This window comes from Micromys minutus (assembly GCF_963924665.1).
Source record: "Micromys minutus genome assembly, chromosome: 7".
NCBI classification, from domain to species: domain Eukaryota; kingdom Metazoa; phylum Chordata; class Mammalia; order Rodentia; family Muridae; genus Micromys; species Micromys minutus.
Genome location: NC_137976.1, coordinates 35,011,372 through 35,027,355, shown reverse-complemented (window position 1 = coordinate 35,027,355; position 15,984 = coordinate 35,011,372). Strand labels below are relative to the sequence as shown.

Below are 15,984 nucleotides of genomic sequence, written 5' to 3'. Positions count from 1 at the left end.
TTTAGGGATCCTGCCATACCCTCTTCTGTCACCAGACACACTAACAGTTCACAGAGCCTCAAAGTCCCAGACTCCATTCTGAAACAAAGAGCTTCTTTCTTCAAATGTGGATTTTGTTTCTTTGTTTCCTTTTGAGACAGGGTCTCCCACACTGTGGTCCAGAATGATCTGGAACTCATTATGGAATTCAGGCTTGAATTTGAAGCAGGCCTCCTGCCTCAGCTTCTGGAATGGCGGGACAACAGGAATGATCCAATATGCCCAGCTTTTAGCTTGTGCTGAAAAAGCATGGTTTTGGTGGGTGTAGGGGAAAAATGGTGTTTAATGAACCAGAGCAATAGTCAGAGACCTGTGCTCAGTTCTTACCCCCTGACTCTTACTCCCCCTCTGATCACAGGTCTTTCTCAACTGGGAGTGTTGCCTCACTCCCTTCCCATTCTCCTGCCTGCAGGTATTTTGAGTTATCCAAATGACCAGACACGCTAATGGCAATTAGTAGGTAGAATCATGAGCATCAAGTGACCTGCAATGGACAGGAGAGTCCAGTTTAAAGAACTGTTATACCCTGAGTACAAGTAGAACTGTCCTGTCCCATCCTAAGTGTCCTCAAAATCACAAGAGGCTTCTAAGTGTAGCACCCCTTCAGCCTATGGATATGGTATACTTGCGCAAAAGTTCTCTGCCCAGGGTAGGCACACAATCAGTCCTTAAGAAACCTTGCTGTGTTGAATTAGCTCCCCTCTGGCTTACAGGTATTGAATGGAACCCATAAACAGGTTCGTCACGTGTGACCCAGCAAGGACACTAGCTTGTGCAATCATTTTTCCAAAGCAGACAAAGTAAGGTAGGCGTTCACTTCCAAAGTTCTGCATTCCAACAATAGCCATTTAACAGACCCATTTTTTAAAAATTCCAAAAACTCCCAGCAAAGAGCCAATTTCTCCAGAGACCAAATTACTCAATTCTAACCTAATTTTCTACATTCTCTCTCTCTCTCTTTACCCACCCCCCAACATACATCTCCTAACAGACCTTAAAATTCTTGCAGGCCACAACTCATGGGGTCTCTTAAAGTCACCTATGCCACAAGACACCCCCCTCTGGACCCCTCTCCTAATGAATACAGTCTTATGTGCAAGTCAACCCACCTGAACACTAGCATCAGGATTATCAAAATGAGACACACTGACCCCTGGGTGTTCTGAAAGTTCCCTGAGAAAAGTTTTCGATTACGTTATGCAGAATTTTCATTTCTAACTAGCCAGTGCAGCCATAAGCACTTTGGAGAACTGCCTAACACATTAAAACACTCAAACAGACGAGATCTTCGCCCTCCTCCATTGCTGAAGGTGTAGTATGAACAGAGAAGCCACTCAATAAATAAACCATGTGTTCACACCCAGTGAAGCCCAGCAGCACACAGCACACAGTAATAACAAAGGTCATCTCCTGCTTCAAGCACTCTGTCAACCTGGGGGACATTAGAGACCCGTCAGAGACCTGGCAACGGCTCCAGACCCTGGGTTTATGCTAATATTGGTAGCAAACACACATTGTGGAGAGGGACAATGCCATAAATTTGACCTTCGTTAGTCCCATTAAATACATATGTTTCCTTTTAATTTCTGTTCCTAAGAAGTTGCTAGGGGGATCTGTTCTTAAGAAGTGTTCATCCTGTTTTGTATTGGGCATGAATAAGCCGAGTACTAAAGCACTCATAAGCCAACACAATGAGTTCAGGCAGGAAAGGAACCTATGCGATGCAGGCCTGAGAAAAATCCATTTCATCCCAAGACACACACACACACACACACACACACACCCACCAGGCATGAGAAAATCCATTTCATCCCAACACACACACACACACACACACACACACACACACACACACCAGGCATGAGAAAATCCATTTCATCCCAAGACACACACACACACACACACACACACACACACACACACACACACACACACACACGAATAGGACATGAATAGGTCTTGAGCATCAAGGGGCCTCAAGAGTCAGGTCGCAGGCAATACAGGTGAAAAGTACCTATGTAACTTTGAACAGCGCTCTTTAAAATTGCTTTAGTTTTTGTTTTTAACAGTAAAACTATATAGATTGTGATCATTCAAGTTTGTGAAAAGTTGTGCAAAGTCACTTCCTAAATTCTGGACTATTAGACGAGTCACAGGTTGTAATTACTGTTTTTATGTGGGAAACCTTTTCTTGGCTACCCACTATTACAAGCAAAGTCTCATCTCTTGCAAAAGACCAACCCTGCTGTCATTAAGAGGTTTTACTGCCACAAAGAAAAACAACAGAAGTGTCCTTTCAATTTGAAATAGGATCACAGTGACAAAATCACAGTTCTGTTTCCAATCTTGTTACCACCAGCATTGTTCTGTTACTGGGACGATGGGACCTATGGAGTGGTTCCATGCGGTGCATTACACTGTCAATAACGGCTTTGTGTTTGCTCCTATCTGTGAAAAGAGAGATTTAAGCTCATCTAAAACAGCTAAACACCCACACGAGGGATTATCCGCAATCCCCTTAACATCTGGCCCGTTCTAAAACAGATGAGAGCAAAATTAGTGCTCACATAGCACAATTAAAAGCGCACCGTGAAAAAGCCATAGCCCGGGCCTATCCGTGGTGAGGAGAGACAGAAAGGGGTAGGTGAAAAGTATCTAGCTAGCTGCCGGATTAGTCAGCCAGGGGCAGCAAGAGTTCAGAATGGAGGAGAGCCTGCCTTAAAAGGGCAAATAGGCCAGGGGCGCAGGCAGGATTTCAGGATGCTGATAGGAGCTGGCCTGCTTACTCCACTCTCACGTTTCCAAAGGGTGCTGAGTCCACCGCCTTCAGATCACTGAAGATTGTTAGCCACGTTACAACCACGACAGGTGAAACCTGTCAGATTTCAAAACTACCATTAAGGACAGGGAAACTTCGAATCTCAAAAGCATCAACAACCAGGCCAACAGTATCTGATACTCCAAGTAGAATAACCAGTCAATTACAGTTGCTCATTTCTTGGAAAGATGTATTATGCTAACAGGTGATTACAATGGAAATGTTTCAGTTAGGAGAACCAAGGAGCACGAAGGGCTAGCAACAACTCACAAACCCTAAATAGTAATGGAACTAGAAGCCTCGGTTGTTTCTGATCCATTTTTTCTTTGAAGTCCATCAGCAAGTCTTTAGTCTGAGGTAAATATAGCTCTCTAGAGGGCAACCTTCCAAGGACATGGGTTACAGGTTCTTCTGGTGCAAGTGAAGTTGGCCTCACTTCTCAAAAAAAGAAAAAAAAGAAGCAAGAAGCAAGTTACCTCCTTTAGGGCGGATGAGGAAATTAAAAAACGGGCATTTAATGAGACGATTTTTTTTAATGTCAGTCTTTAAAGGGGCAGGAGTAGAGGGGGAAAGATTATGGAAAGAGCGCACATACTAATCATTAAACTAAGCCAGCCCCCAGCTCCAGCCCTGGTCCCTCACCCCCCTGACCCCGAATCAGAGCGCTTCGGTCAGATGTCCCAAGAGAGAGAGGAAGGAGGAAGGGCGGCAACATTTAAACTGTAAACAAATCTGGCGAGGAGTTCAGATTCTGGATGTCGTCTCGGAAAGCTCTTATCGCAACTCTTTTAGGAATCACCTCGAGAAAAACCTTACGGTGGCAAAGCACGGAGGGGGCGCGAGGCTCCCTCGGCAGCTGCAGAGCCTCCCACGAGTGGAGGGGACAGAGCCGGGAGCCCCGATGGCGGCGGGGAAGGGAACCGGCCGGGAGCAAGAACTTCCCCAGATCTAAGCCACCCAGGGCGGGACCGGCGGAAACCCCGGCGAAGGAGGAAGGAGCGCACAGCGCCCCCGCGGCTCCCACCTGGCTGCGCTCCGGCTCGCTCCCGCCGGCTGGCCGGTCCCCGGCTTCTCCTCCTCTTCCTCTTCCTTGTCCCGGGAAGGGTTCCGCGGAGCGAAGAAGCGAGAGAAGCTGTGCCAGGGGGCGCCGCCCCTCCTGCGGCCGCCGGACATCTCCCCCGCGCACGGCCGCGCCGTCCGCGGGCCCCGACGAGCCGCTGGCCGGAGCGCGGGTGGCCGCAGCCCTGGCTCGCCGAGAGCAGCAGGAGTCGGCGCGGGCCGCCCGCGCGGCTCTTCCAGCCCGGCCGGCACGAGCGCTCCCCGTGCGGCTCCTCCTCCCGCCCGCGCCCGGAGCTGCCCGCCCCCGGGAGGAGCCAGCGGCCGTGACCGCCCCGTCGGCCGCAGCTTGCAAGGTCTCGGAGAAGCAGCCCGAGGGGTGGATGCTGGGCTCTGGCTTCCCGCCCAAACCACCCCAGCCCGCAGCCCACTTGACTGGGCCCACGGACAACTGTAAACGTTTCCCTTCCCTTCCCGAGTTCGGGTCGTTTTTTAACTGGGTAATCAATTAAAGTCGGGGGAAACACCTGGCAAGATGCAGCACCGGCGTGCCCTGCAGCCCTGGAACCAAAGCACAGCCTTTCTAAAGAAGTTTCAGCAGGCAGGGCAGATTCCCATCTGTCCAGCTGTCAGCACCTAGTATCTGCTTCAGCTAGTTCAGATGTGGAGTAACTAACCCAGGTTTGCTTTAGCTCTCACCATTCACCTATGAGCCACTCCCAGACTCCTTTTTCAAAAACGACCCTGCTTAAAAGCAACTATGATTCAGGTATGAGTCAAACTAGAAAATGGGGAAATCGTTTTGTGGCGTGGATGTTACTGTATTCTGTAACGCCAGAGGTCCTTAACATCAGTTTGAAACGAATATCTGGTTATAATAAAATGACTTTATACTGCGTAGCGACTAGTACTGAAAACACAGTACCACATTCACCCCAGGTGTATTGTTATGAAGTTCAAGAAAGCAGTGGGACATTTAGTAACTATCAAATGTTATGTGGGCAAATAACATGAAAACAGGGTGACATCCGCCTGTGATTGGCTGGAGAAGTGAGGAGGTTGCACGTCTGTCAGCCCCAAGTAATCATAAAGATGGTTAAGGACTTCCTTCTGCCCCACAACTACCCCATTTGAAGCATTTTAATCCTTCAACTGGATCTGAAACTCAAAGAGAATAAGAAAAGATTAGGATAAAATAAAATTAGTATTTTAAAAATGGCCAAGCTAGCATTATCTTGAAAGTGAATCAGTATTAAAGATCTACTAATCAGAAAGCCCAAAGAAGATTTAAAAGCAAAAATCTGAAGCAAATTCTTTCCTGTAGCTACAAGGCCTGGAGAATAATGTGTCTCCCCAAAGGAAGTTTAGCTGACTACCTCCTCCCTCTCCCATTTGCCCTGTGATGAAAGTGGTCCTACACCTCAGTGTTGGCAGAGAGGGTGCAGGCAGGGAGTCTGGGGATAAAAGTGTTTTGGAGCCAATAAGATTATGAAACAATTCTGATTTTCAACAATACTATTTCTCTCAATTAGTTGATAGTTCCCATATTAATATTCCTTTATAACCGGTCTCCTAGGTACACACAGAAGGATTAGGCTCACAACACTGAAAGTTCTTGGTATTGAAATTTATTTATTTGCTTTTCCAATACTTAGCAGATTTTAGATTTCCTATAGCCTTACAGTCTTAAACACACAGTAGCTGACTCTTGAATCCTACATTCTAGAATTTCATTATGAAAGATTTTTCAAATTTCGGAGTTATAAAGATCTTAGAGATACTATTTTATCCAAACATCTTCTCTTCACTTCAAATTCCATTTTCATCTGGACATTTGTTAAGTGGCTGAGGCAGGAGCATTCCTTCTGTAAAGCTGACGAGGTTCCCATTTGAAGATACCTCACTGGTACAGCCTTTCCCAGTGTGAGTAGTGATTGGATGATCACATGTTCTTAGATGAGTGTGAAAGTAATTTCTTTCTTAAACTTAAGTTGATTGAGACCGCGGGATGGGACTTTTTCCTCTATCCTATGTCTAAAATTAGTAGGATCTAGAATTTTTTGGCTCACACTGAGATCTGACGAACAGCAAACCCAATGGCTTCGATCCCATTGGGGAAATGTTTGTGCAGTTTTAAGCTGCTCCTCTTGAGAAGACAGACCAGTTATTGCTTAAATCCCACCTCGTTCACTGTGCAGCTCATCAAGATTCACACCCAAGATGCAAGACTGCAGGTTCTGTCGAGACATGAATACACGAATGGCTTCCAAGACTTCAAGTATGTAGGTAGTGGAGGATAACAAGCTATGAAGTGTGCAGCTGGGAAATGGCATGGATTATGTATTCCAGATATCAGCAGACAACATTGCTAGACACAGAGTCGTTCCTAATGGACATGAGTTCTGTCATGACAGTGTTAAGTTCTATAACCACCCTCTACATTCTTTCTGTTCAATGTAAACTATGTCAAATTGAATTTTTCAGACTTATTAAGCCTATAGCAGACATTTGCGCTCTCTATGTGCGTGCCTGGATGTAGAGATGCTTGTTGTCACCGCTTCTCTATAAATAATAAATAACACCAAGTGAACCAGTGGAAAGACTGAGCTATTTAGTGCCACTGTTTTGTATGTGCAGTGACATCAAAAATATTTCCATATGAAAGATTTTCAATGGATACACTATGAATTTTTAATACGTAGGCATATGCCAAGTAGTAAATTGAAAAAAATGCATTGCTTTTATAGACTTTGCTAAGTTTGCAGGCTAGTGGATCTTTTAGAATTACTAAATTGCATTCTATTATGTCCCAAATTGTCTTACATAAATTTCACTTTCAGTTTAAGTGACTTTTGCTTTAAAGAGAGCCTTACAAAAGGGAATAGTCATGATGGAATAGGAAAAGAGTTGGAGGGGAAGGAATGGAGACTGGAGTTGATGAAAACACATTATATGTGTGCATGAAATTCTTAATCCAGAAAGAGATTCCCCAAATGCTTTAGAAACTTCAGATGTCACAAAACTTAATTTTTCTTTTATGTGCCCAAGGTGTGTGAGACCCATGCTCATGTTTAAAGATTAAGACAATATATTCTCCTTCAAGGACCTACTTTGATAGGAAAACAGGATAAGAGAAGGGTTCTGTAGGAATATGTGGGGGAGGGTGTGCTGGAAAGCTCACAGAAGGGAAGTAACTGGCCTACTGCTGGATTCTCTGCCCCGGGTGACTACATCACTTCCGAAGAAAGACTAATACAGTAGCACATATATATGAGGACGTCTCAAGTTTTGTCACATGTGAGTGTATTACCCTTCCCAAAGTGTTAGTATGATACAACTCAAAAGTATGAGACCCGACAGGAAATGCTGATCCTTGAAGCGTTTAGATGAGGATGCATGAAGAGGTTGGAAATGCTGAGCTTTTCTGTTGTGAGAACGCTACCAGAGGGAAAAACTACTGAATCTATCTTCGAGCAGAGTATTTACTGTGTGGCAGGTGGCCCAGGAATATTAAGACAGCTGTCAACATCAAGGAAAGCACCAGCCCATGAAAAAGCAAACAGATGGATTGGGGCACTTCACTGGCTGCCTCTTAGAATAATAGCTGTGCTTGGCCAAATGAGGCAAAGTCAAGCTGCCCAGGGCAGCAAAAAGCTATTACTGGATAGAAGCACTCAATTAGGAGGGAGGTGGGAGTATAGCCTCCCTTTTTCCTTTGTCTGTATACTCGAGTTTTTCATTAAAAACCAGCACAGCAAAGAAAAAAGGAGAGAGGATGCTAAAGAGTTTCTCATTCTGTAACATTCTGACTGTCACGGTTTGTGATGTGGGGAAATGCCTAATCTTGCTGCTTCAATGAGAGCAGATGGTGAAGTTTTTAATAATTGGTTATTCAAACTTGTATGGAATACATGATGTTTTATTGTATTGTTCCGGGTTTCCTTTGCAGAACATTCAAAGAGTGAAATCATTCAAACACATGATTTACTGGTTAAATAGATGTGTTACTTTAAACTAAGTTGCATTTATTCTTTTATTCTTCTAGGATGTATCACATACAGAAGAAATTCTTAAAATTTTTGTGACCATTAAGAATTGCATATGTACCTTTTAAAACAGTATAAAACTTACTCATACTGAAATATTGTTTGTTCAAATATATAAGTAGGAGAACGTCTTTGGAAACATAAATTATAAAACATACTCCAAAATAATTGTTCATATCAATCAGTTCATAGAAAATCATGTTAATGCTATAAAATGAAGTAAAACTAGAATATCAAATTTAATATTCTATTTAACATTAATTAACTTCATATAATAGTAGGTATAAAACCTCAGAATATCAACTCACTATTATATCAGACCATATAATTGTTTCTCCAAAACACTTCATCTGAGTACATGGGCACTATTGTGTATTTTAGAATTTAAAAAACTGGGTTTATAAAATTATTTTGACTTGTTTTAAGTTTTACAGCAAATGTGTTCTGGAGCCTTCTTACTAGAATACTTTGCTACCAGACTGACTTGCTGGGAAGACAAGGTACAGAGGCAGCTGCTATTGGGAGCACAGGTGTTGATTAGGAAGACAAAGCAGTTGGAAATGCTACATGTTGTCAAGTCAAATGAACCACAGTTTTCTTGTGGGAGCTTTACCTCATTTGAAACTGAGCTTAGCATTATTTCCTGTACATAAATGTATATTGCACAGAATATGACAAAAATCAGTTTAGTTTGGTTTAGAGTCATAAAGTAATGAATACACTTGACAAACTAATTTATGGAAATCTTAGTCCATTCTGAACTACTATGGCTAATAAACTTTCAGAAATTTAACTTAAAATATTTCAAACTGCAGACTGGGAATACAGTGATAGGGTGCTTGTCCCACCGGTGCACCTGGGTTCAATCCACACACTGCAAACAAACAAAAAAACAAACAAACAAACACAATGTTTGTACTGGCTGGTTTTGTGTCAACTAGACAGAAGCTGGAGTTATCACAGAGAAAAGAGCCTCAGTTGAGGAAATGCCTCCATGAGATCCAGCTGTAAGGCATTTTCTCAACTAGTGATCAAGGTGGAGGGCCCAGCCCATTGTGGGTGGTGCCATCCCTGGGCTGGTAGACCTGGGTTCTATAATAAAGCAAGCTGATCAAGCCAGGGGAAGCAAACCAGTAAGTGACATCCCTACATGGCCTCTGCATCAGCTCCTGCTTCCTGACCTGCTTGAGTTCCAGTCCTGACTTCCTCTGGTGACAAACAGTGATATGGAAGTGTAAGCTGAATAAACCCTTTCCTCCCCAATCTGCTTTTTGGTCATGATGTTAGTGCAGGGTTTGTGCAAACCCTGACTAAGACAACGATTTAATTCTGGTATGGTCAAATGCACCCGCAACCCTAACATATAAGAAAGTAAAACAAAATATTTAAAATGTGAGGTTAGCCTAGGATTCACAGAAAGCCAATCTGTGCCACCTAGTAAGACTTTGATTCAAAAAGCCAAAAATCAAGAATATCTTTGTTGTTGTTGTCATTGTCAAATTTAACAGCAGTAAGTCCACATTCAAATCAGTCACATACTTGTACGCAGCAGCATCGGGGTCTATAAAAGCATCAGCTACCTACTGGCTTGGAGGGACTGAAATGAAGTTATCTAAACCACCATTTCCAGTTCCCATCTTCCTGTCACTTCATGGGGAGCATTCAGTTAGCAATTTGGTTTCTGAGGTGTAAATAAAGCACAACCAGTTTTAGAACACAAGGTATCTTTAAATAAAATTTGACAAGTTGCAACTGGCAAATTTCCTTAGCATCTCAATAAGGTAGTCAGAAAACTGAAAAATTAAAAAAAATCAAGTAGGAAAAAAAACTTAATAATTACATATTTACTTGGAAATCCCCCAAGTGCCCTGTATTTTAAAGTACTGAAATAAAGATCTAAACAAAAAAATTTAAATGGTTGACCTCATCCTCACTCCTCTAGAGCTAACTGCTTTAAACTCAACTAGAAAAGTTGGTGAGATAATTGATGTACACAAAAACAAAACAAACGACAACAACAAAACGAAATGACAAATCCTCAAACGTTGCCTGTAAAAGATGTCAGAGGCAGTCTTCGTTCAGCAACCTTGCTCAGTCCTTTTGGGCCAGCTGCTTAGTGCCTGGAGTTCAGAGGTGACCCAGTCCCAAGCATCTCTGTCTGGGAATAAAACACAACCAAGAGCAGCCAACTGCAAGTGATTGTGATAAATGTTATCCATGGACAACAGGCAAATGGGCAGCAGAAGAAAAAGTGACAGGCTTTGAAGCTTGAGCAAGGCATGTTTGATGTCACAGAGGAAATCTCTAGAAGCTTGGGTCAGGAAGTTCTACATCCAGCAGTTAAAAGACCTCCTGGAACAGATCTGTTATAGGAGTATCACACTACTTTAAAAAGCAGCATAATTCATAATGCATAACACTATGCCAGTGACGGACATGCTTGATACCTGCTTTGGCTTCTGCTATGGTCTGGAAATAAGACAATTTAAATGAATGCCTCTAAATCATGAATCATCATCGCACACCGTGTGTAATACGTGGCATCTGTGGATTTGGCATGTGACTAGGAAACTACCTTCAAGTGAACTCTGTATTGCATTCTCTTGACCTTCTTTTAAAAATTGCATAATTGAAAAGTAAATGAAAATGACAGGTAGGAGAAATATGCAGGTGGAGAAAACTGCTGCCCCAATCCCAAGGTGACTATATAATTTGAGTTTACAGCTGCCAATTACTGCCTTGGACAGGTTAGACCAGTACATCTTCTGGAAGTCGGAAATCTTATTACTGGCCAAGTATCTAAATTAGAAAATTGGGTGTGTAAAGAATCATTTTGACAACTGTTTTCCAGTCTTCTGTGAAGTTCCTTCCTTGCAGCTGTTACCTGGAATCCATACAGAGTAAAGCATTGTCAGCCAGCTTGCTAGTGACAGTGTTAAGAAATACAGAAAGGGGGCTGCAGAGGTAGCTCGGTGGTTAAGAGCACATACTGCTTTTCCAGAGGCATAGACTTAAAAAATGTTGTAATTAAAGACTATGAGTATTTTTGAAGCTGGACCAAAGCATTCTGTACTATAAGCTAATGGGTATGAGGGATGGAAGTTTAAGTGATGTGTTTGTGTGTTACACTGATAAAGATAGGAGTTATGATGGTTAATATTTACTGACAACTTGATGGGACATAGAACCATCATGAAACAAATAAGTGGGCATGTCTGAAGGATTATCTAAGTTAGTTGACACAGAGAGACCCATCCTACATGTGGGTGGTATCATTTCACAGGGTGGGGTCCTAGATGGACAGGAAGAATACAATCTGAGTATAAGCACCCATTGCTTCTTCCTCACTGTGGATATAATGAGCCCAACAGCTTACTGCTGCCGGCACCATACTTTCTCTACCATAGCCTCTATCCCTAGGAACTTTTATGTCAAAATAAGCCCTTCCTTCTTTAAGTTGTATTAGATCACAGCAAGTAACTGATATATTTTTGAAATAAAAAATAAGAGGAAAATAGTAAAAGAGTAGATGCTTTGCATAAAGTTAGGTAAATTGGTGTATTTTATTATTGGAGTCATAAGCAAGTTGAATTTGCCTTAAGTAGTAGAGCAGTCCTAATGCTTGTTTTTACACAACATGCACAGGTTGGAAGCTTAAACTCCAGTGTGATACAAGGAGAAACTGTCTTAGTTTGGGATGTAGTTAGTTGATGATGGAGGAGCTCTGAAGGATATACTGGCCACAGCACCCTTCAAAAGGCTCTCTAAGTGTTCACTCTCTTTTCTGTTGTGATACAATGAGAAGATGGAACCCTGTGGACAAGAAGAGGGCTCTCAACAGAGCATCAACGTCTACAAAGTCTGCTGTATACAAGCTGCCAAGGCTAGGGTTATTCTGTTACAGCAACCTGAACTAAGCAAGTATTTTCACAAGTAAATGAGTGTAAATATGAAATCATAACACTGATGTGCCAAAATTCTGAAAGGAAAAACATAATTACAAGTAACTAGAGTATATAATTCATAATTTTTATCATTATCCATAAATGAAAAATAGATAAAACTCAGATTTATGTGGCTTATGAAACAGCCCAGCCCCGAGGGCAAAAAAAAGTGCGGCCCGCCTAATTGGTTCAGGGGAGCAGGAACTCTGCCATAGGGACTTGGTTTCTACCCAGAAAGCCCTTGTGTGCAGACCAAATGCTCAGACTATTTGGCGCCTGGAACCGCAAAGATCCAGGGACACAGTCCTGGTGAGACTGCACTGTGAGTAGCCAGGGCCCAGAGAAAGCTAGACCTGGTACACAGAAAACACAGCAACCCCAATTGGTTAAGGGGAGCAGGAACCCTGGAATAGGGACTTACTATCCATCCAGAAAGCCATTACATGGGGACCTAACACTCAGGTCATTTGCCACCAGGAACAGCAGAGATCCAGGGACACAGGCTGGGTGAGACTGCACTGTGAGTAGCCGGGCCACAGAGAGGGCTAGGCCTAGCACATGCTGTAGGCGCAGCCCTACGGTTGGTTGACTGGAACAGGAACTCTGCCTTAGAGACTCGGGTCCAGCTGGAAGGCCCTTGCTTGTGGAACAAACACTCAAGCCATTTACCGCCTAAAACAATGGAGATCCAGGGACACAGGCCAGGTACACAGGAGAGACGGGAACCAATCACTGACAACAAGACCACATATAACCACAGACAACAAGATGGCAAGAGGAAAGCGAAAGAACTTACCCAATGGAAACCAAGACAACCTGGCAACACCAGAACCCAGCTCTCCCATCACAGCAAACAGCAGAATGCCAAACACTCCAGAAAAAGAAACTCAGACCTGAAATCATACCTCAAGATGATGATGGAGATCTTTAAGAAGAACATGAATAACTCATTTAAAAAAGAACAGGAGGAAAAGCATAAAGAAATAGAAGCTCGTAAAGAGGAAACACAAAAAACACTCAAAGAAATCAAAGAACTACAGGAAAACAGAAGCAAAAAGATGAAGGAATGGAAGAAGGAATTTAAAATTGAAATGGAAACAACGAAGAAAACACTAGAGACAACCCTAGAGGTAGAAAACCTAAAAAAGAAATCAGGAGTCACAGATGAAAGCATTTCCAACAGACTACAAGAGATGGAAGAGAGAATCTCAGGGGCCAAAGACAACATTGAAAACATAGACAAAACAGTTAGAGAAGATGCAAAATCCAAGAAGCTCCCAATGCAAAATGTCCAGGAGATCCAGGACACAATGAGAAGATCAAACCTAAAGATAATAGGAATAGAAGAGGGCGAAGAATATCAACTCAGAGGCACAGTAAATATCTTAAAATCGTAGAAGAAAACTTCCCTAATCTTAAGAATGAGATGACCACGAGCATAAAAGAAACCTACAGAACGCCAAATATAGTGGACCAGAAAAGAAATTCCTCCTGACACATAATAGTCAAAACACCAAGTGCCCAAAGCAAAGAAAGAATACTAAAAGCAGTAAGGGAAAAAGGTCATGTAACATATAAAGGCCAACCAATCAGAATCACACCCAACACCTCAACAGAGACTATGAAAGATAGATCCTGGCCAGACATCATGCAGACCCTAAGAAAGCACAAGTGTCAGACCAAGCTGCTATACCCAGCAAAAATCTCAATCACCATAGATGGAGAGAACAAGACTATCCAGGACAAAATTAAATTTACACAATATATGACCACAAACCCAGTACTACAACGAATTATAGGTGGAAAACCCAATACAAGGAGGGAAACTACATCATAGTAAAAACAAGAAAATACCTAAGCAAGAAAATCAAAATAAGGAAGACACACAGGCACAATTCTACTTCTAAAAGCAAATGTAGGAGGAAACAGTGACCACTATTCCTTGATATCTGCTAACATAAATGGATTCAATTCCCCAATAAAAAGACATGTATCTAGGCTATCAGACTAGATACATAAACAAAACCCAGCAATTTCCTACATACAGGAAACTCATCTCAGAGACAAAGACAGACACTATCTCAGAGTAAAAGGTTAGGAAGAAACCTTCCAAGCAAACGGCCCCAAGAAGCAAGCTGGAGTGGCCATTCTAATATGGAATAAAGTAAATTTTCAACCAAAAGTTATCAAAACAGATAAGGAAGGATACCTTTTACTCATTACAGGGGAAATCTGTCAGGAGGAACTCTCAATCCTTAACATATATGATCCAAATACAAAAACACCCATTATGACCAGTTGGACTGTCCGTCCTAAGCAGACTCAGCTTCTGAGAGTCAGTAGCCAGGCCAAGAAGAGTAGAGCTCTGTGCTGATGTGGCTGACTGGTGTTGTCCATGATCCTGTAACCTTTCACTCATACTTGAGTAAGTAGCCCTAATAAACATACTGGTTTACCAAGTTGGATTTTGGTAGATTCATTTCTTTGGTGAGGTAGTGTTGCCCTTTCTGGGCTGAGTAGATGTTTCTTCTTTATTTACCCAGAAGATATCTCACACAAGTCCAAACTCTTAACCCACAAAACAGAAACAACAGGGCATAGCATGCGCATATACATAAATGGTTGTGAAGACTGAAGGATGTAAAATTCTGAATGTGTAATAATACATGGTAGGTGAATTGTCTCTGCCCTCCTAAAATTGATATAGTGCATCTAGTTTTGTTGTTTCTTTCTTTAAATGGCAGCACAGGCTGTGAGGTTGGCATTATTAGATAAAGGTACTTGCTGTCAAACCTAATAATGTGAATTCAGTTCCTGGAACCCACATGGTAGAAGGTCAGAACCAACTCCTGAAAGCTGTCATCTTACCTCCACATAGCATTTCCTTGACAAAAATAAATACACAGTGTGGTGACTTGAATATGCTTGGCCCATAAGAAGTGGCACTATTAGAAGGTATGGCTTTGTTGGAGTAAGTGTGCCTCTGTGGGAGTGGGCTTTGAGAGCCTTCCTCTGGCTGCCTGTGGAAGATAAAGTCTCTTCCTGGTTGCCTTCAGATCAAGATGTAGAACTCTCAGCTTCTTCACCAGCAGGTTTGCTGCTGACCTTCCTGCCAGTGATGATAATAGACTAAATCTCTAAACCTGTACGCCAGCCCCAATTAAACATTGTCCTTTATAGGAGTTCCCTTGGTCATGGTGTCTGTTCACAGCAATAGAAACCCCAACTAAGGTATACATTTAAAAATATATATCATCTTTTCCATCTATATTTGAGGCAACCTGATGACATTTTGGATGCATACAAATAAAAGCTTATGGCATGCTATCAAAATAGACACACATTAAACAACCACAATATTTAAATGATCTTTAGTCTTGCAAATGTCCAAGCATTGGTATTTAAGAAACTGGACTTTATAGCTCTGATTGCTGTTTTTATGAAATCTGTAAAAGCATCTACCTCCGATGGGATACGTGTACCAATGTGTCTGCATCACTCACCTTTTGTCTTGTTATTTTTATGACTGAAAATGTTTAAGATCTATATAATTCATAGCTTTTCATTCAAACACAATGTTTTTCAGAATTGACATCACTGTTGTGTGAATAATTTCAGTGTCTAATTTAAAAGGGAAGTATGAATTTGAGTTTACAATTATAAATGTTTTTTGGGTTGTGAGAAGTTACATATGTTGTGTTCCCGAGATAGGTCTAAAATTCTAAAGAACATTCACATAGCAGTTTATAAATAGTTTGCTGAGGTACTGGAGTCTGCTATAACTTGGATCTTGAGTACCCGGCAGACTCCGTAAGCAGTGAATTGAGAACGTGCCCCAGCTTCCTCTTCTTTCTTTTCCTTAGCTATGAGAGTGAAGAGCCTCCTCTGCCATGTACTGCAGCCATCGAACCGTCTTGGCACAGGACTGAAGACGAGGAGCTGAGCATAATCAGAGCCTTCACCTTTTAAACAAGACTCTCTCTCTCTCTTTTCTTCCTTCCCTCCTTCTTTTTCCTCCCTGTCTTTATAAATTGTCTCCTGTGTTCTGCGATAACAGAAAGCTGCCTAACACATGGACATG

At 42.2% G+C, this 15,984-nt stretch overlaps 1 protein-coding gene across 1 annotated transcript in view; it reads right to left on the bottom strand.

Moving 5' to 3' along the window:
- The window catches only part of CRYBG3 (crystallin beta-gamma domain containing 3), a 102,075-nt gene extending 97,925 nt beyond the window's left edge, over positions 1 to 4,150 (bottom strand). Inside the window, exon 1 of the mRNA XM_080919289.1 lies at positions 3,882 to 4,150. Within this exon, the coding sequence (XP_080775415.1) occupies positions 3,882 to 4,030 (149 nt within the window). The 5' untranslated portion in view covers positions 4,031 to 4,150. The remainder of the gene's footprint in view (positions 1 to 3,881) is intronic.
- Positions 4,151 to 15,984: the final 11,834 nt, after the last annotated feature.